The following is a 21,442-nucleotide window of genomic DNA, read 5'->3' on the forward strand; positions in this document are numbered from 1 at the left end:
AGCCTTCCTGCCCTGCCCTCAGGAGAACCCCTTTCCTGATGGAGCTGCTGTTGTGGAGCCCAGCTGTGTCCCAGCAGTGCCCATGACCTGTCCCTGCCTGTGATCCCAGGATGGACATGCAGCAGGATGTGACCAAGCTGGCAGAGCACTTGGGCCTGGCACCAAAATAAGGGCTGAGAAGGAGAGTGTGGAGCTGGAAAGAGAAGATGTGGAAAGAGTAAGTGCCCTTGTCCCTGGTTTTGCTGCTATGCTGGGATTTCTTCCCTCCCCCTGTGCACGCAGACACTGACCCTGCAGCACAGAGAAGGGTTTAGGAAGCATCTTGGACACCACAAGTCAGTGCAGGGAAGTTTATTTCATTAAAAATCACAGGACTCATGACTTTTGAACAATAACTGAATATCCGGAGACTTGTAGATATTGTGGTAACATTAATCATTATTTAGACATAACGTTCTTTTATGGAAACATTATGTTAACTAAGAAAAGAGAAAAAGAAAAACTAGCAGAAATAAAACAAACACAAAAGAGGACATGTGGCTAAAAGCAGACAGGGCTTGTAACGAGTTACATTCCGAATGCTCTAAGAAGAAAACTGGTACTTCATTATTTCTGAAAGAAACCAGTCATCAATTTCCTGAGACAATGCTTGAGCTCCTGGTTCCTCAGGCTGTAGATGAGGGGGTTCAGTGATGGAGGCACCACCGAGTACAGAACTGACACCACCAGGTCAAGGGATGGGGAAGAGATGGAGAGAGGCTTCAGGTAGGCAAAAAATGATGTGCTGACAAACAGGGAGACCACGGCCAGGTGAGGGAGGCACGTGGAAAAGGCTTTGTGCCGTCCCTGCTCACAGGGGATCCTCAGCACAGCCCTGAAGATCTGCACATAGGAGAAAACTATGAAAATGAAACAGCAAAAAGCTAAAATAAAACTAAACAAAAGAAGCCCAATTTCCCTGAGGTAGGAGTGTGAGCAGGAGAGCTTGAGGATGTGGGGGATTTCACAGAAGAACTGGCCCAGGGCATTGCCCTGGCACAGGGGCAGGGAAAATGTATTGGCTGTGTACAGCAGAGCATCGAGAAAGCCACTGGCCCAGGCAGCTGCTGCCATGTGGGCACAAGCTCTGCTGCCCAGGAGGGTCCCGTAGTGCAGGGGTTTGCAGATGGCAACGTAGCGGTCGTAGCACATGATGGTGAGGAGGGAAAACTCAGCTGACAGGAAGAAGACAAAGAAAAACACCTGAGCAGCACATCCCGTGTAGGAGATGGTTGTGGTGTCCCAGAGGGAGTTGTGCATGGCTTTGGGGACAGTGGTGCAGATGCAGCCCAGGTCTGTGAGGGACAGGTTGAGCAGGAAGAAGTGCATGGGGGTGTGCAGGTGGTGGTCGCAGGCTACGGCGCTGATGATGAGGCCGTTGCCCAGGAGGGCAGCCAGGGAGATGCCCAGGAAGAGCCACAAGTGCAGGAGCTGCAGCTGCCGCGTGTCTGCCAACGGCAGGAGGAGGAACTGGCTGATGGAGCTGCTGTTGGTCATCTGCTGCCTCTGGGTATGGGGACCTGTTCATGTGGAAAAAGTCAGGGAGAAGTCAGAACATGCTTCTTTGAGCTAAACCCTGGCAAGTCAGGGCAGACGTTTCTCAGATAAATCAAAACTATTTCCCAATACCCCTCTCCCTCCTGCACACATCCATCACTTTTCGTATTTCAGGAAACTTTGCTTCATATCCATGGCTGGAGCCCTGCTTGGTGCTCACTACATTTCCCATGAGGAGCAGCCCCTCTGCCCACTGGCTGTGAGGGTCAGCCCTGCTCTGCTCCAGGGGGGTCATGCCCATGGTGGGGGCAGGGCCCATCCTGGTGTTCAGCTGTGTCAGATGAAACTGCTCCTAAAGCAAAAGTTCTCATGGGCATCTGCACTCCCAATTTTGAGAAGATTTCAGGATTCCAGAAGACAGTTTCAGAGGTTTGGGTGTTTTGTTTCTGACTCCCCTCATCTTCCCTGTGGAGTTTTCCTGGATGGCAGAACCCCTCAGCATTTGTGCTGCCCTGAGGAAGAGTAGAGCAGGGCTTCCCAAACAGGACCATGTCTGTGGCTTAGTGCAGAGTGAGGGGAGCTGCTCTGTCCCTCTGCCTTCTTCCAGCTGCCCTGGACTTGCACCTTCCTCAGACAGAGAGTGATCACACTCCCATTTTTGTCTGAAATTCCACCAGACACAGTTGAGAGCAGAGAGATCCATCACAGACCACTCAATGTCTCAGCCTGGCTCAAGGTCTCAAGGACACACATGGCTCATCTCACCAACTCAACAGCATTTCCTGGGATGGGCACAGCATCTCTGCCCCTCTGCACTGGGGATTTCAGATAACACAATTGTGCTATGAAGATGATTTGCATTCTTGAGGGCAGCTCCCAGCTTGGAAGGACATCTCAGAGAAGAGCCAAGTGTCCTGACAATGGGGTTTGATTCTGGGAAACACACCTCATTCTCCAGGCACACAGAATTCACTACTGACAGCCCCACAGCTCAGAGGAAAATTGGAATGTCTCATTCCCAGGGACCCACCTGCCTGAGGGGGATCACAAGATCAGTGATTGACTCTGTAGCTTGAACTCCAATTCCCAGTGAGCCTGACTGAGAGAAGGAGGAAACAACCCCAGCAACATGAGGAAGTTGAGAAAAAAGGAAATGCACACTGAGGGTCCGGCTGGGAGAATCCAGGGCAGAACCAGGTGGGCACTCAGGGCAGTGTCACCCTGAGCCAGCTGTGCCACCTCCCAGACACCAACAATACCAGGTAGTTCTCACCTCCTGTGCAGCTCTTCAGTGTTCCCTCTGCATGACACACCACCAGGTATGTGGCTTGAGAGTTTGACAGAAATCCCTCCTTTCACCTTCTCCTTGATGAATCCCCTGGAAAATATCCTGCAGTGCTCTGGTTCTGTAAGCAATCCTCACCTATGAAACTCTCACTTGATAGCTGAACAAACCTGCCCTTCCCTGCCCTGCCCTGCCCTGCCCGGCCCTGCCCTGCCCTGCCAGGGTTTGCTCTTTCCACCCACAGCCTCTCCCCCAGCACTGAGGGAGCTCCCCAGAGCAGCTGAGAGCTGCCCCTGGCAGGTGGCAGAGCTCCTGCCCTGGCACAGCACCCTGGGGTGCAGGACCCTGCTCTGGAGGACAGTTTGGGGCAGCCTGGGTTGCACAGCCTGGATTCAAGCCCTGCAGCCATCCCTGGGAGGAGGGAACCCTGCTGGGATGTCCCTGGGATGGTGCAGCAGAGAGTCCCTGCTTTGCAGCTCGTCCTCCTCTTCAGCACCAGAGAAACTGTGATATCCCACATTAGAGCCCCCCCAGGCTGTGGGATGTGCCAGCATTGGGAGATCTTCCCACAAACTGCACATACATTGCCCTTCATGCAGACTTACCTTCTGAAAGCCTGGAAAGATTCCTCTTCTGTGGATCTTCCTCTCAACTTCCATCACACCCCAGACTGTGTGTAACCTCTCTCTGCCCTGCTTTTCTGCCCTCTGTGTGTGCAGGCAGTGCCCTGAGCCCTGCTGGGCTGTGCACAGGAGCTGCTCCTGGGCAGAGCTGTCTCTCTGCAGCGCTGCCCGCTTGCCAGGAGCTCCCTGTGTGCCAGGAGCCCGGCCCAGCTCAGCAGCACAGCAACAGCCCAGGGCATTTAATGGCCCTCTGGGGGGTTTGGTGCTGAGTCCCTGAACATCAGACCCTGAGGAAAGGTGCAGGAACCTCTTGAGAAACCAAAGTCAGAATCAAACTTTAAAGTTTCTTTTGTTGTTAATGGGTCCCTCTGAGGGACATAACTGAGAAAGTGTCCCCAGATTCCAGTTAGAAAACAAAGAGACAATGATGACAAATATGGACTAGGAAAGAAAGGTCACTCTGATGCTGAGGAAAGTAAGAAGCATTTCATTAACCCAAAGGTCACAGCCATGACCCCCAGCCCTGGGAAGAGAGATCCTCTCCCTCCCTCATTCCTCCAGGCCCTTCCTGGGGCACTGGGATGTGGGATGTGCAATGCCAAGGACAGGAGGATGGGGTGGCACCTCCCAGGCTGCTGAGCAGGGACAAGGAGGCAATGAGGCCCCAGGGCTGCAAGGCTCACTTGTCTCCTCATGTCATCAGGGCACACACAGCAGCCATGGCCAAAGGCCTGCACAAGTTGGCTCTCTTGGGGCCTTTCAGCTTCTGCACATCCCTGTGTCCTCTCCAGCCCAGGCTGTCCTACGGTGTCCATGCCCTGCCCCTTTCCCTGCAGGCTGTCGGCATCCCCCGGCTGCCCCACCTCGCTGGCCCCTTCCTGCACTGACATCTCTCCCCCCTCCCTGGCTCTGCCTTGGAGCACAAAGCCTTGGACTGATCCAGACTCCTTCAGGGGGATGTGTTGCACCACAGCACTGCCCTTGGGCAGAAATTCCTTTCTCCTTGTGTGCAGTCTGCACCTCTCCAGTTGCCCTTTAACTGCTCTTCAGCCCTCTCAGCTTCTCCTGTTCTTTCCTCAGTCTCCACAGCACTGGGTCCAGGGCTTGTGCTTGAGGCCTCCAAACCCCTCCATGGGATGTTTCTGGTCCCTCTCCAGGATGTTTATCCATGAAAATGTAGTGCTCTTAGTGCAGGAGAGACAGAGTGACACTTTCTGCCAAGGGTTGTATTGGCAAAACAAGGCACAGGAACTGGAACTGAATGAGGGGAGATTTCCATTGGATGTCAGGAAGAAATATTTTGTGATGAGGGTGGCAGGAACCTGGGCCAGGTTACAGAGTAAGTGGAAACCCCATTCCTGGAGCTGTCCAAGGTTGGGGGTTTTGTACGGCCTGAACTTGTGGAAGGTGTCCACGGCTAATGGAAAGGAGTTGTACTAGGGTCTGGTTTAGGTCTCTTCCAAACTAAAGAGTGTTTATTATTCTTTTATTTCTATGTCCCCAACTCCTTCTCCACAGGGTTGCATATACTGACATGCACCATGTTGGCATTTTAATGTGACCTAATCCCCAACACTTTATGAAAATGGAAAAACAGTCCTTTTAGGGACATGAATTTCAATGACTTTGGAGGAACCTTTCAAACCTCAAAAGTTACAAAGGAACTAATAGAGATTTCCAACATCTCTGCATGAAAGGCTCCCCGAGTGATCAGTGACAGCCCCCAAGATGACCTTGCAGCTGAGGTTGGGGGTTTTCTCACTCAGGTACTGAGACTCAGGGTGGGCAGCCACAAAGTGCATTTAGGGACTGTACAAGACTTGCCATGGGATGTCCAGGAAATGACCAAAGTGATTTGTGGAGGAAGATGTATGAGCAATCAGAGAGAAAAGGGTATGAAGGAGCTGGGCATGTGCAAAGAGGTGACTGGTCAGTGCCTTTTTCTGGCTGTGCCCTGTAACTGATCCCACAGTCTGTTCCATTTTCCTAATCCCTCCACTGCCAAGAACTTTCTGGGACAAGGGATCTCTGTACTCTGGGTATGGAGGGAGGTCTAAGTGCAAACGACTGCCAGGGGAAATTTAAGTTGGATATCAGAAAAAAATTTTTTACAGAGAGAGTAATCAGGCATTGGAATGGGCTGCCCGGAGAGGTGGTGGATTCACCATCCCTAGAGATCTTTAAATGCAGATTGGACGTGGCGCTGGGTGCCATGATCTAGTAAATGAGCTAGAGTTGGACCAAGGGTTGGACTCGATGATCTTGGAGGTCTTTTCCAACCCAATCGATTCTATGATTCTATGATTCTATGACTGGAGTGGGAGCCACAATACCATCAGATCTTGTGTTCTCTGGGGGCCCAGACACTGGTGAGACTGGTGTGTGTGCACAGAACACTGGTGGGGGTGGGGGTGGGTGGAACCACCAGAGAACATCAAACCAGAGAAACCAGTGACTGGCAGAGGCCTTGGAGCCCCTGTCTGAGATCATATCCTGAAGGATCCACATTGTCTGGATGTCTCTGGAGCTCTACGTCTTCTCCTGACATGGCAGAGCACACAAACAGCCCATCCTTGTGTCCCTTTCTCCACTGACTGTGCTTTGGCCCAGAAACCTCTTGAGGTCTCTTCCAGGATGATTCCCTGTGCATTTCCCTCTCCATGGGGCCTTCCCTTCCTGATGCAGCATCTGTGGGGCAGCAGAGCTGGGTCAGTGCAGGGCCAGGGCTGGCTGTGACAGGGGCCATGAAGCCCCTGCCAGGAGGTGACAGCAAGGACAGTTTGCAAAATAAAAAATTAGAAATGGCGACTCTTTTTGAGGGAGGGAAGGTTTGACTGGAGCTGGCATGTGAAGAGGATGAAAGACAAGGGGTGTTGAGGGAAACAGGGAATGCTCAGCCTGGAGATGAGGAAAAGACTTTTCCCCAGTTTCAGGGCCAGTGCAGAGCAGGGTGGCCACAAGCCCAGGCTGCCTTCCTGCCTGCCAGGGTTGGTGGGGTTGTGTGACAGAGCTGCCCCCAGAATCAGAACCTGGGGGCTCTCCCACCTGCCCCACTCTTTCACCTCCCCAAGGATGGAATTTCTGTTGTGTGGGTTCCCTGATGTGCTGGATGACCTCACAATGCTCCCTGGCCAGAATGTCTCCTGAGGGCCACCCAGGCTGCTGCAGTGGAAGTGACCTCACAACCACCACATTCCAGCCATATCCCCATGCCTGGCCTCCCCTTCCCTCTGCCCCTGTCTGATCTCTGCTCAGATTGTAGGAAATGATATAACTTTTCTAATTTCATCATGGTTTTAATTAGCCTTTTAATGAACTGCTTGAATTAAAGACAAGTTGTGTGTTGGGCCTTAAATCTCTTTCAGCCAGCACTCAGCAGAATTTAACCTACCACTGTGAGAACACAGCTTGGGAAAAGTACTAATTCTCTAAGTTTTGTTAAGTGAACCTTGATATGCTTTGATGAACAAAGCCTGGGATAGAAAGATGTACTGTTGATGTTGGACATCCGGAATGCAGAATTTATGGACCACAAGGACACTTGCAGAAACCAGCAGATAAAGAAGATGGCTAACAAGGACTTAGTAGATGTGATGGAAAGCCCCAACCAGGAGAAAAAGACTAAAAATATGGACTAATTAGCACAGAGAGGGAGAAGTCCATAACCAGTAGAAGATAAAAATTAATTCAATATTAATTCAAAATTACTTCAATAAAATTATGTCATTTAGATCCAATGAACATTGATTTCTTTGTGATGCATTGGTGTCTGTGTGAAAGGATTTCTGTTGGACACACAGAGAGAGCACTGGGAATAAAGTGATTCCTACCTTTGTAACACCAAATATGCAGTGTTAGGGGGTTTTATTACCCCAATCATTTCAGAGGGGTTTGGCAACAGCATGAGCAGGTTTGGATTAATATCTTGTCTCCAAGTTACTGGGGCCCAATTGCTTCCCCATGAGGCTCCTGTAGCAGAAGTGGCTTTGCAGAGCCCAGCAAGAAAGAACACCCTTAACCAGCAGCTCTGCAGTGCTGCCCACCAGGCTGGGCTGGCAAGGGAGGGCTTCTGGCCATGGACTGGCAGGACCTGCTGCTGCCAAGATGCATTTGGGGTTTCAGGCTCTCCCTGGCAGAGGTGCCACCAAGTCACTCTGCAGTTTTGCCTGTGGCCTTCAATGTGCTGGGCCTGGCCTGGGACTTTTCCTGCAGTGGGATGTGTCCTGGTCCTGGCACAGGAAAGGCAGTTCCTCCCCCAGCAATCTGCTCCTTCTGCGTGTCAGGCCCCCACTCACTGCCCCTCACTCTGCTCAGTGTTTGCCTTGGCTCATGGGTGCACTTGATCAGATCTGCTTGAGTGTTCTGAGGCACAACCCAACACCTACTGCCTTCTGCACCCACAGCATAAGAAATATGACTTTCCTTTTCTATGGGGCTGGACCTGATGGGTCTTTGCATTACTGACTTTAATTTCCATTTCTTGAAAATTACCTTTTCCCCAGTTGGGTCAAGATGTTGGGCTCTTTCACAGTTGCCTGAAGTAACTCAGAATCACAGAGTGTCCTGAGTTTCAAGGACCTTCAAAGATCATCTAGATCCAACCTCTGTGACATGAACAGGGGCACCTTGCACTAGACTGGGTTGCCCAAGAGCTCTGCCCAGCCTGGCCCTGAACACTCCAGGGATGGGGCATCCACAGCTTCTCTGGGAAACCTGTGCCAGCACCCTCAGAGGGAAAAATTTCTTCCTAATACCTCATCTAAACCTTCTGATTCAGTCATTCCCCTTTTTCCTGTCACTCCAGGCCCTGGTAAATAGTCTCTCTCCATCTTCCTTTTTGTTCTTTAAGGTACTGGAAGGCCACAGTTAGGCCACCCCAAAGGTTTCCTTCTCCCAGCCAAACAATCCCAGTTCTCTCAGCCATCCCTCATGGCAGAGCTGCTCCATCCCTCTGATCATCTTGGTGCCTCCTTTGGACTCACTCCAACAGCTCCATGTCCTTGCTGTGCTGGGACCCCAGAGCTGGAGAGAGCTCTGCAGGTGGGGTCTCACCTGAGAGGGCAGAATCCCCCTCCCCTGCTGCCCAGGCTGCTTTGGAGGCAGCCCAGGACACCACTGGTCACCACTTGCCTTGGTGACCAAAGATCCAGGAACACATCCCCCCTGGAAAGGCCTCCTATTACCTGGGTCAGGAAGTTTCCCCCCATTCCTTCCAGGAGTATCCCTTGACTGTTCCAGGTGTGTGGTGAAGTGTCCCTTGACTGTGCCAGGTGCTCCTGTATGATAAAGGTGGAGACAATCCTGACCATAACAGGTGGGGATCACAGGATAATCAGCCACTCTCTGAAAGCCTTGGAACATTCCCTACATGAATTGTATGTAGCAGAAGTGGAACAATTCCCAAACATTTTGGAATCTCCAGGAATTACTGACATGAGGATGGAAATTCAGCAGAGAACTAAAGCCAGTCACCCTGTGACCCCACAAACAGAGGTCCTGAGGGAGGCCCCTGGAGCTCCCCAGCACCTCCCTCTCAGTGGGCACCTCTGGGAGCCTCTCGGAGCTCGGGAACCCTCAAGTTTGCAACACTCCAAAGAGCGTCACTGATGTCCAGGACAATTCTCATCCCCCCTCAACAAACACACCTCTCCAGGTGCCCCCCTTGTCTCTTGGGAAACACAAAGGGATGGGATGGGAGTGTTTCACTGACAACCAGGAGAATTGTGGATGGGCACCTTTACACACACAGATATTGATGTGTCCACACATCTCTGCCTGTGTGTGTGTGAATTGAGTGTGGTGTGAATGTTGTTGTTGTGAATCTATAACTGAGTCACTGTTAAAATTATAGCAAATGGTGTCAATTCACTTGATAACTGTTAAACTTGTCAATGATAAAGAACTACTCTTCTGTTTTAACTCTTTTGTATCCAAATCCTTTGTATCCTGACCCTCTTGCAGCTCAACTCTGTGTAAATCATTCCCTTTAATGAAAAAAAAAAATTTTTGGCAGTCCACTTTGAAATTTCCTCCTTAGCAAAACTACAAAACAACTCCAATTAGTACAAGTCTTGAAGACGTGAAAACAATTAAAGAAAGAGAAATAAATTGTTTTTCTGTGTTTTAATGAGCCCCACTGTGTATTTGGAGATGAGTCCATGATCCTCAAGTAGTGAGACAAAGTTTGAAATACTGCTCAAGAAGTCAGAAGCCAAACTCCAAGTCCCTTGAAGCATCAATGGGCCCCACTGAGGGGAGGCACTGACAAAGCCTCCCCAGGGACTCCTTAGAGCAGATCCCTGGAGGCCCTGATTGCAGGGAGACAAAGGCTCTGTGCAGGCACCTGCAATGCTGAGAAAACCCTGGGCTGGTTGGAGGAAGCACAAAGGCCAAGGCCTGAGCCCCAGGCCCTGGGACAGCAGGTCCTGTCCTTCACAGGTGGCTCAGGGATGTTTGTGGGGCAGTGGGGTGGGAGGGGGAAGAACAACAAATGTTCAAATCTGTCACTCCCTAAAGTAAACAAACTTTCGTGGAGAGAAAGGACTTCACCAACAAGCTTATGAAGTTTATAGTGAAGCCCTTTTATTTCACACAGCACACGGTTTATACAGGGTTAGAGATACATCTTATTGGCTAAAAGAGTCTCACCCCAACACCCTAGAACTTCCAATTGGTTAACAGCCCATCTCTCACAAGCCCAGTGTTTGCATTATCTCATCCCGATGTTTTGAGGTCCATGTCCGGAGATCAGGAAGGCAGTTGAGACGTTCCCATGAAAACACTTGCAAGGAGTGACCGTCGCCTACAGGACAAACAGCAGGTGTGTGTCCTTGCAGGCTGAAGTATCAGCGTGATTCTCACGGAGCTGAAGCAGTTTGGATTGCTCAGAAATTCACTTTTTGCAAGCAATCTCACAACACTTTCCCTGGCCATGCTCTACCCCCAAGACAAAGTTAAAAATTAACAGGTTCAGCAAACCAAAACTGACCCCATGAGAACAGTTTGTAGAATCTTTATAAGAACATAAACAGAGAAAGAGGACAAGAACCCACTGGCACAGAATGTGGATGCTGCTGGTGGGTCACTGGGAGCTGCAAAGAGTTTCCACATTAATTAAAATTATACATAAACCCTGACATCAACAAATTCCAATTATTACCAGTCCTTATCCAGCAGTTCCTCCACAGGTAAATATTCTCCAGGTAAGAACCATCTACCTGTGCCTGCAAAGTAGGAACCAAATGGATACTTTTTCCCACCCAAACACTTGATTTTGAATAAGGTTTAATTGATGCAGAGTTTTTACTGTTCTCAGCCCCCAAATTCCTGCTGCCCCAGGCTGCACTTTAGGGCATTTTGGGGTGAAAAACAGGTGGGGGAGGAAGAGGAGGAGAAAACAGATCTAGTGGGGAACAGCAGAGAAACTTGTCATGGAAAATACTCCCAAAGACTCTGAGTTTGGAGCAAATACAGGACTTTTGTGCCCCAAAGAGCATTTCAAAACTATTACAGCCCAATATAGTTGTGGCCTTTTGTTTTGCTGCCCAGGGAAGGGAAATGAGTCCACAAGTGCATGTGGGAATTATTCAAAGGGGCTTTTCTCCAGTGACCAAAAGAGAGAGAATCCAAACAGTCGACAGGAATGTCCACTTTTTATCAGAAAACAAAAGAGTAATTCAGCCCTTACCTGAGGTGTCCCTGCAAGGAGACACCTGGGGGGGTCACTGGGACCCCAAGGTGGGACCCACAGGCTGGGCTGGGCTGGAGGGGGAGGGCCAGGGGAGATGGAGCAGGACATGGAGGAGAAATCTGCCTATTATTGCTCCCCTAGTGCCACATCCTCCTTCCCCCTCACAAATTCTCTCTGGATATGGCACAGCAATCTTGAGAACTGAACTCAAACCCAAACTTGCTTTATCCTGGTCCAGCCCAGCCCCCAGAGCCCCGATCCATCCCACATCCCCATCCCGCTCCATCCCACACCCCATCCCAGTCCATCCCAGCCCCCATCCCAGTCCATCCCACATCCCCATCTCGGGTCCATCCCAGACCGTGTCTGTGTTTCAGTCCCAGCATGGCTTGGGTTGGGAGGGACCATAAAGCCCACCCCGCCCCACCCGTGCCCCGCCGGGGACACCTCCCACCAGCCCAGGGGGCTCCAAGCCCGGTCCCACCGGCCGGGGACACTCCCGGGGACGGGGCGGCCAAACCTGTCGGGCCGAGCGGAACCGGGACGGGCCAGCGCTGCTGCGGCCCCGGCTCCGAGCGAGGGGGAAGGAGGAGCCCTCGGGCAGCCGCTCCCTCCGCGGGCCTGGGGAGGGGACACGGGGGGACACGGGGGGCGAGCCCTTCGGGTTCCACCTGCGCCGGGGCCGCGGCCGAGCCGAGCCGAGTGCCCGCCCCCCGCCCGCACTTTGTACAGAACCCGCCTCCCTCTCCGAAACCCCCGCGGTTTGCGGGAAAGAGCCTGGCGATGTGTCCGGAGCCGTCCCTGGAGCATTCCCACCCTGGCGATGTGCCCGGAGCCGCCCCTTGAGCATTCCCAGCCCTGGCGATGTGCCCGGAGCCGCCCCGTGAGCATTTACAGCCCTGGCGATGTGCCCGGAGCCGCCCCTTGAGCATTCCCATCCTGGCGATGTGCCCGGAGCCGCCCCTTGAGCATTCCCACCCTGGCGATGTGCCCGGAGCCGCCCCTTGGGCATTCGCACCCTGGCGATGTGCCCGGAGCCGCCCCTTGAGCATTCCCACCCTGGCGATGTGCCCGGGCTCCGGGAGCGCAGGGAATCGCTGCTATTCCGACCCGGCTGGAGCTCCGTGTCCCCTTGATCTGGAGCGACTGTGCCCTGCGGAGGAGCCCGGGATGGGGCAGAGACCCCCCCGCAGCCGGGGAGGAGCCCAGGCCGGAGCAGGGGATGCCCCAAGGAGGCCGAGGCCCCGGCGGGAGCCCCTGCAGAGCCCGAGGAGCAAAGCCCTGGTGTCCAGGGCTGCCCTCCCGGCCCAGCGGGGCGGGTTTAACCCCAAACTCTGCAGCCAAGCCTGTCCCGGGGCAGCGGCCGCTCCGTGACAGCGACACGGCCCGGAGCGGTGCCGGCAGGGACTGAGGGCAGGGGGGCACAGGGACCCTCCAGCGCCCCTCGCTGCCCACGGGGGAAAACGAACGTTCCCGGCGGTGACATCCAGGGCAGGAACCAGCCATGCCATGGCCCTCGGCTGCTCCCTGTCCCCGGGGCCATTCCCTGTCCCTGGCCATTCCCTGTCCCTGGCCATCCCCTGTCTCTGGCCATTCCCTATCCCTGGCCATTCCCTGTCCCTCAGCTCTGCAGGGCCGGGGGAGTCAGTGGGACTCGGGGGGTCCCTGTTCGACCCTGGCTCAGAACTGCAGCCCCGGCCGGGCCCGAGGGGCCCTGGGGGAGAACAACCCTGAGCTCCAGCTGGGCCAGAGCCACCCAGTTCCACCCAGTGGGGCCCAGGGCACTCCCAGCATGGGCCCAGTGGCTCCCAGTCACCTCCAATGTGGCCCCACTCACTCCCATATGATCCCAGTCCCGTCCACCATGACCTCAGGTGCCCTCAGCATGGTCTCACCTGCCCTCAGAATGCTCCCAGTCACTCCCAGTATGATGCCAGTATGACCTCAGCCACCCTCAATGTGGTCCCAGTTGTTCTCAGTACGATCCCTGTTGTCCCAGTTCTGCTCCCGGTGTATCCCGGTGTCCCAGTCTATCCCAGTCCACCCCAGTCCATCCCAGCCTACCCCGCTCCGTCCCGGTCCCTTCCCGGCACCGCCGCCCTTTCCCGATCCCGCCCCGAACCAGCGGGTTTAAGGCCGAGTTTCACCGCAGGGCGCGGGAGTTCAGCCCAGCCCGGCCCGGGGGTCCCGCAATTCGTGGCCGTGGAGGGTCCCAGAGTGTCCCAGGGGGATCCAGAGGGGTCCCAGGAGGGGTCCCAAAGGGGATCCAGGTGAATTCCCGGGAATTCCCCCCCCCGCGCTCCCTCGGACACTTTCGACTTTCCCGTCTCACAACCTGCGCCACCGGGATCTGCCCGGAGACTGATGACGTCACAGGCGGATCGGGCTTCCATTGGCGACCAGGGAACAGCGGAGCCAATCGCGCGGCCGGAGGAGGCTCTGTGGGCGGGGCCAGGGCCCGGGCCGGGCCCGGCGGGGCCGCAGCGGAGCAGCGCGATGGCCCCAGCGCTGGGTCTGGGGGCGCTCCTGGGGCTCCTGGGGCTCCTGGGGGCCCCGGGGGGGACGACGGAGGGTAAGTGGGACCCTCGGAGTGGGGAGCTCCTGAACTGCCATGCTCGGGCACCGAGAACACCTTGAACCCCCACGCCGGGGCACGGGAACCTCCCTGAACTCCCATTCCTGGGCATTGGGACCCCCCAGAACCCCCATTCCCGGGCAGGAGAATTCCCCTCCACCCCCATTTCCGGGCACTGGGACCCTCCTGCAGCCCCTCCCGCAGCACTGGGACCCCCCCTAAACCCCCTTATCTGGCACCGAGACCCCTGAAACCCCATTCGTGGGCACGGGAAACCTCATGAAGTGGAATTCCTGGACATGGGAACCCCCTTGAACCTCTGTTCCTGCGAAGGCAACTCCCCAAACCACATTCCCGGGATGGAGGCCCCCTGAAACCCCGTTCCTGGCCACGGGAAACCCCTTGAGCCCCCATTCCGTGGGCACGGAGACCACGGTGCACCCCCTTATCCAGCACTGGGATGCCCTGGATCCCCATTCCTGGGCAACGGGACCCCCCTGAGCCCCCATTCCCGGGCACAGAGAAATCCCTGAACCCCCATTCCCGGGCACCGGGACCCCCTTAACCCCCAATTCCTGGGCATTGGAACCCCTCTCCCCAAACTCCCTCCCGCAGTACCGGGACCCTCCTAAACACCCTTGTCCAGCACCGGGACCCCTGAACGCCCATTCCTGGGCACGGGAAACCTCCTGAACCGCAATTCCTGGACATGGGGACCTCCTTGATCCTCCCTAAATCTCCACTCCTGGGAAGGAGACTTCCCTGAACCCCCATTCCTGGGCACAGGAAACCCCTTGAGCCCCCATTCCTGGGCACTGGGACACCCTGAGCCACCTTATCCCTCACTTGGACCACCTGAATCCCCGTTTCCGAACAAGGTCCCCCATGCACCCCATCCCCGGCTCCAGGACCCCCCTGAGCCCCTTTACTCTGAACAAATACCCCCCTGCAATCCCTTTTCCAGCCATCCTGCCTCTCCCAGTCCCCTGATCCTCCCTTTTCTTTGACCCTGGGACCCCCTGAATCCCTATTCCTGCCCTTCCCAGCCCTCAGATCCCACTTTCCTCAACACTGGGGACCCCTGGACTGCCCTTTCCTGGGCACACGGACCCCCTGGACCCTCTGTCTCTCCTTTTCCAGTCCCATCCCCGCCTTTTCCTTGAAGCTTGGACCTTTCCTGACTCTCTTGGCTCTCCCAGTTCCACTTCCTTGACTCTTGGACCTCCCAAACCTGCCAGTCATGGGGTCCTCCCAGTTCTTCACTCTCTGCTCTTCCTGCAGGGAGTCCCAGGCACTGGAACCCCCTTGACCACAATTTCTGGGCACTGGGACCCCCCTTCACCCCCATTCCCGGGCACCCTCTGCAACCCCCTCATCTGGCACCAGGACCCCCCTATACCTGGTTATCCTGTACAAATATTCCTTGCACCCCCTTTCCTGGCCATCCCACCTCTCCCAGACCCTCCTTTTCCTTGATCCTAAGACCCGCTGACCCACACTCCTGCCTTTCCCAGCCCCCAGCCCCTCCTTCCCTCTACACCAAGGACCTCCAGGACCCCCATTCCCAGCCATCCCAGGTCTCTCCTTCTCATGACCTCCCTTTTCTCAACACTGGGGACCCCTGCCCCCCCTTTCCAGGGCCTAGGGACCCCCTGGACCTCCCATTCCACCTCTCCCAGTCCCTGCACCCCCCATTCCTTTACCCTTGGATCCCCTTGGATCCTCCCTTGTTCAGCACCAGGACACCTCTGACCCCCCCTTATCCTGCACCAGTATCCCCCTGCACCCCCTTTCCCAGCCATCCCACCTCTCCCAGCTCTCCTTTTCTTTTACTTTGGGACCCCCTGGACCCCCATTCCTACCCTTTCCTAGCCCTCAGACCCCACTTTCCTCAACACTGGGGACCCCTGGACTGCCCTTTCCGGGGCACAGGGACCCCTGAACCTCCATCACACATCTCCCCGTGCCCTCACTCCCCTTTCCTTGACACTGGGACCCCCCTGAACCTCCATTCCTGGGCATGGGAACCCTCCTGCATCTCTTATTCAGCACCCAGACCCCGTCTGAACCCCTTTGTTTGGGACTAGGACCCCTTGCACAGCCTTATTGGGCACTGGAACCCCGTGTACCCCCATTCCTGGGCAGGGGCACCCTCCTACATCCCCCTGAACTTCCATTCCCATACACAGGGACGCCCCTGCACCCCCTTATCCTGCACCAACACCCCCTTGCACCAGTTTTCTCGACCATTCTGGGTCTCCTCACCCTGTGACCCCCTCTCCCTGACCCTGTGGGCCCCTGGATTCCCGTTTCGTGGACACAGGTACCTCTTGGACTCCCCGTCCCAGCTCTCCCAATCCCTGTACCCTCCTTTTCCTTGACTCTGGGACCCCCCTGAGCCCCCAGTCCTGTGCAGTGGGACCCCCTTGCACCCCCTACCCCGGCACTGACACTCCCTGCACCAACTTCCCTGGGATCCCCAAAGCCCATTCCTGCCTCTCCCAGTTCCCCCTTTCCTTTACTTGTGACCCCCCACACCCCCCAAATCTCTGTGTCCCCCCAGTTCTCCACTCCCTGCGGTACCAGTTCGTGGCAGTGTCGGAGCCCAGCCCAGGGGTCCCCCATTTCATGTCCATGGGATTCCTGGATGGGATCCCCATCACCCGCTACGACAGCGAGCGGGGCCGGATGGAGCCACAGACGCCGTGGATGGAGAAGGGACCCGAGCCGGGATATTGGGATGGACAGACTGAGATCAACGAGAGGAACCAGCACGTGACTGCCGATAGCCTGGAGATACTGCGGGGCCGGTACAACCAGAGCGGGGGTGAGTGGGGGCAGCTGGGAATGGGGGGGATCTGTGGGGCTGGGATGGGATCTGTGATGCTATGAGAGATCTGTGAGCTGGAGGGAGATCTGTGGGGTTGGGGGAATCTCTGGGTCTGGGGGGATCTGTGGGGCTGGTCTGGGATCTGTGGGACTGAGAGGGGATCTGAGGGACAGGAAGGATCTGTGGGGCTGGTGGAGATCTGTGGGGCTGTGCTGGGATCTTTGGGTCTGGGGGGGCATCTGTGGGGCTAGGGTTTGTGGATCGGGGAGGGGATCTGTGGGACTGGGCTGAGATCTGTGGAGCCGGGAGGGGGAAAGGTGGGGCTGGCCTGGGATGTATGGAGCTGGGCTGGGATCTGTGGGACTGGGGGCCATCAGTGGGGCTGGGATGGATCTTTGAGGCTGAAAGGGGGATCTGTGGGACTGAGGTGGGATCCATGGGGCTGGGGTGCATCTGTGGGGTTGGGTTACAATCCATGGGGCTACGGGAGATCTCTGGGCTGAAGGGGGAATCTTTAGGACTGGAGGAGATCTGTGGGGCTGGGATCTAGGGAGTTGGGATGGGATCTGGGGATCTGGGAGGCATTTCTAGCGCGGTGAGGGGATCTGTGGGGCTAGAATGAATTAGTGGGACTGGGATGAGATCTGTGGGGCTATGGGGGATCTCTGGGACTGGGATGGGATTTGTGGGCCTGGGATGCAATCTTTGGTGCTACGAGAGATCTATGGGCTGGAGAGGGATCTTTGGAACTGGGGAGGATCTGTGGGTCTGGCTTGGGATCTGTGGGTCTGGGAGGGATCAGTGGGGCTGGGATAGGATCTGTGAGACTGAGATGGGATCTATGGGGCTGAGATGCATCTGTGGGGCTGGGATGTATCTGTGGGGCTGAGTTGTGATCTGTGGTGCTATGGATGATCTCTGGGCTGGAGGGGGAATCTTTGGGGCTGGGGGAGATCTGTAGGGCTGGAGTGCATCTGTGGGGCTGGGATGCATCTCTGGGGCTGGGATGTGGATCTGTGGGACTGGGATATGGATCTGTGGGGCTGGGATGCATCTTGGGCTGGGATGTGGATCTGTGGGACTGGGATGCAGTCTGTGGGGATGGGACCTGTGTGGCTGGAGTGAATCTGTGGGGCTGGGACACAATTCCAGGGGGTGTCTCTGTGGGTCTGTTTGCCCCCCAGGTCTCCACACTTGGCAGCGGGTTGTTGGCTGTGATGTCCTGTCCGATGGGACCGTCCGTGGATCCGAACGGTACGGCTACGACGGGCGGGATTTCATCTCCTTCGAGCTGGGATCCAAGAGCTTCGTGGCGGCCGATGGCACTGCCCAGGTCACCAAGAGGAGATGGGAACACGAAGGGATCATGGCGGAGAGGCGGACAAATTACCTGGAGCACATCTGTCCAGAATGGCTCCGGAAATACGTTGGATACGGGCAGGAGGCGCTGGAGCACAAAGGTGGGGATGGAATTCCCATCAAAATGTGGAATTTGGGAATGCAGGATTTGGGAATGTGGTAATTTGCATTGGAATTCCATGGATGGATCTTAGCCCCATCCCATTGTCATGGGAATTCATGGGCAGATCGTATTGCCACCCCATGCTCGTGGGAATTCCATGGTTGGATGTCACCATTATCCCATTCCAGAGCCCCCCGATGTCCATGTCTCCGGCAAAGAGGAACACGGGATCCTGACGTTGTCCTGCCACGCGTACGGATTCTACCCCGGGATCATCGGGATCAGCTGGATGAAGGAGGATGAAATCCGGGATCAGGAGACGGAGTGGGGTGGGATCGTTCCCAACAGCGACGGCACCTTCCACAGCTGGGCCAGGATCGAGGCGCTGCCGGGGGAGTGGGAGCAGTACCGGTGCCGGGTGGAGCACGCCGGAATGCCGGAGCCCGGGATCTTCGCCTGGGGTGAGGCTGGGAATGTAGGAACTGGGAATTTGGGAACAGGGAATTTGGGAATGTGGAGAAGTGGGTTGGGGGTTCCCTTCCCCCTCCTCACACTCACACTCTTCCCAGAGCCAGAATCCATCTGGAATTCCACCCCAGTGGTGGTCGCCCTGTCCGTCATCGCTGCCATCATCCTCATCAGCCTCATGGGATTTGGTGTCTGGAAGCTCCAATCCGGTAACTCATGGGATGAGGGTGGGGAAGGGGCACAGATCCACCTGACAGCATTCCAGGGATCCTGTGCCACAGGTGCTGATCCCGCTTTATTTCCATAGGGAACAGGGAGAGGAATGGATACAACACAACACCTATCAGTGAGTACCAGCAGTGTGTCTGGATACAAATCCAGATCCTCTCCTTGACGGATCCCAGGATGGATCCAGGTGTGTGATCCAGGCCAGAATCTCATGGATCTTCTGTTTTCCACAGGAGCAGATGCTTGAACTGATGGCTCCCGTGCAGGTATGGAGTGGGATCCAGGTGGGATTCCAGAGGGGAATCAGAGCATAGTGGATGGAGCAGGATTGAGATGGGATTCCAAATCAGGGCAGGATTCCAGAGTGAGATCAGAAGGAATTCTGGAGTGGGATCAGGGCTGGATTATGGAGCAGGATCAGGCTGGCTGGCTGGGGATAGAGGTGGGATTCCAGAGTGGGATTGGGTGGGATGGGTGGAGCAAGATGATGCTGGATTCCAGAGGAGCTCCTGCTCTCTGTGGGCTCCACAGCTGGATCCATCCTGTGGGATGGGGACAGGGACATGGTGACTCTGTCCCCCACTGTCATCCCTGCTGGAATTACCACCTGAGCAATCCATGGAGCTGGATCCAGCCCCTTCCCTCTTTCTGAGGAAGGCCAGGAGCTGCTGGCAGAGCTCATCCCGCATCTCTCACCCACCCTGGCACCCCATGGCTCTTCCCAATGGATCAACTTCCTGCTTTTTCATGTCTGAAAGCCAAGAACCACAATTATTCCTAATGCTTCAATTAAATCTCCTGCCTCGGCAATAAATTCTTATCCCCTCCTCTGGCATCCGGCAGTTCCTCTTTAGGAACCAGGAATGGCAATGGGGACATGAAGAATGGGAATAGGGATATGGAGACACTCGGGACAGGAATGGGGACACAGGAAACAGTTTGGTGACACCAGGAACTGGGAGTGGAGACACCAGGAACTGGGATGGGAACACAGGGGATGGGAACAGGGACACAATGGGGACAGGGATGGGGACACTGGGAGCAGGTTGGAGACACCAGGAACTGGGAGTGGGGCACCAGAATTGGGATAGGAACCCCAGGAATGGGAATGGGGACAGGGGTTGGGACACCAGAAATGGGAACGGGGCCATCGGCAGCAGGTTGTGAACAGCAGGAATGGGAATGGGAACGACAGGAATTGGAATGAGGACAGGAATGGGAACACCAGGAGACAACGGGACTGGGATGAAAACACCAGGAACGGGAATGGGGACAGGGATGGAGACCCCAGAGGTGGAGGTGTCCCAGGTTTTAGTTTGGGGTCTCCTGTAATCCCCCAAACCACCATGAGGGCGCACACGCCAATAACGGGACTGGGCTGGGGCCGATCACGGACGGGGCAGGGGCGAGCAGAGCAGGGGACGGTCCCACGGGAACTGCTCGGGAATGGGCAGAGTCAAAGGTGGTGCCGCTCCCGGCTCTGCCCCTCTCTGGCTGTGAACCTGCTATGGGAGCTCCCCCAGCTCCTGCAGCCCAGAGCAGCTGCATGTTCCCATCTGGAGCTCTGTGTGTTCCCACCTGGAGCTGTTGCCCTTGCAGCTCTAAGAGCTCATTCTATCCCTCACTAGTACAGCTTATTAGTGCCTCTCTAGAAAATTCCCAAAGTGGACTTTATCCCTCTTTGGGAAGAGTTTCAACAGACAGGAGTTTGTATCAGTTCATTTTGGAGATATGTCCAGAATTAAGATAATCACAGTACAAATAACCACAAACATCATTTATTGCAATACCAACTAGCAAAAGAGAATAAAAAGGAGTCACGGGCCGGCAGGGACCCCTCGGTGCCGCTTATCGAACCTTCACACCCCCCGGGGCCGCTCTTCAAGGTACCGGGTGGCACAACCCCCTTATCGCAAATGTTTTATTTTGTATATTTTTTTCTGTATATGTTATTCTATTTACACCTCGTAGGTCCTGCTGTGCAGGTCCTTCAGTGACACGGGGCGGCGGAGACTCCCCAGTGCGGTTCTTTACTTGTATTTTATTCAATGTTTTGTATTTCGTTCACACTTCCCGTCCCTCCGTGCCGCCCTTCTGTCCCCGCCCAGTGATGCGGCTTTTTCGGGGACACCGAACACCGTCCGACCTCCACGGTGCCATCCCCGCCGCTCCCTCGGGGCAGCTCTTTTTAGATACGGAGCGGAGACCGCTCGGCGCAGGTTTTTATTCCATTTATTTTATTGTCTCTAATCGATTGTATTCACAGCTCGCCTGTCCCGCTGTGCAGCTCCTTCAGTGACACGGGACGGCCGGGACGCCTCCGTGCCGGTCCCCAGCCCCTCACAGTCCCTGCTCCCTCGGGGCAGCTCTTTTAGGTCCGGGGCGGCGGGGACCCCCCGAGCGCGGCTTTTGATTCTATTGATTTTATTCTCTGTGCTTAATTCCAGTCACCCCTCGCCCTCCCCTCGGTGCGGCCCTTTGACAACACCCGAGAGCGGGTCCCTCGGGGCAGCTCTTCGGTGACTCGGGAAGGCTCTTTTAGTGTATTTTATTCTACTCTCTCTATTTTATTCCATTCCATTTTATTCCCGCACCCCACCCAGGGCGACTATTTCACCGCCGCTCCTCCTCGCTCGTCTCGCCGTGCAGTTCTTTCAGTTATTGGGCGGCGGAGACTCCTCCGGTGCGGCTCTTTTGTTTTACTTTGTTTTGTCCACTGCATTTTATTCTGTTCCGACCTCGCCC

At 55.4% G+C, this 21,442-nt stretch overlaps 1 protein-coding gene and 1 pseudogene across 1 annotated transcript; one reads left to right on the forward strand and one right to left on the reverse strand.

Moving 5' to 3' along the window:
* Positions 1 to 606: 606 nt before the first annotated feature.
* On the reverse strand, positions 607 to 12,645 carry LOC139674673 (olfactory receptor 14A16-like; annotated as a pseudogene).
* Positions 12,646 to 13,483: 838 nt separating this feature from the next.
* On the forward strand, positions 13,484 to 19,532 carry LOC139673828 (class I histocompatibility antigen, F10 alpha chain-like). The gene is made up of 8 exons (XM_071559649.1): positions 13,484 to 13,706; positions 16,273 to 16,536; positions 17,724 to 17,999; positions 18,190 to 18,462; positions 18,571 to 18,678; positions 18,777 to 18,815; positions 18,931 to 18,963; positions 19,229 to 19,532. The coding sequence occupies exons 1-7, from the start codon at positions 13,499 to 13,501 to the stop codon at positions 18,942 to 18,944; spliced, it is 1,182 nt and encodes a 393-aa protein (XP_071415750.1). The 5' UTR covers positions 13,484 to 13,498; the 3' UTR covers positions 18,945 to 18,963; positions 19,229 to 19,532.
* Positions 19,533 to 21,442: the final 1,910 nt, after the last annotated feature.

Source organism: Pithys albifrons, chromosome 7 (genome assembly GCF_047495875.1).
Source record: "Pithys albifrons albifrons isolate INPA30051 chromosome 7, PitAlb_v1, whole genome shotgun sequence".
In the NCBI taxonomy this organism is placed as follows: domain Eukaryota; kingdom Metazoa; phylum Chordata; class Aves; order Passeriformes; family Thamnophilidae; genus Pithys; species Pithys albifrons.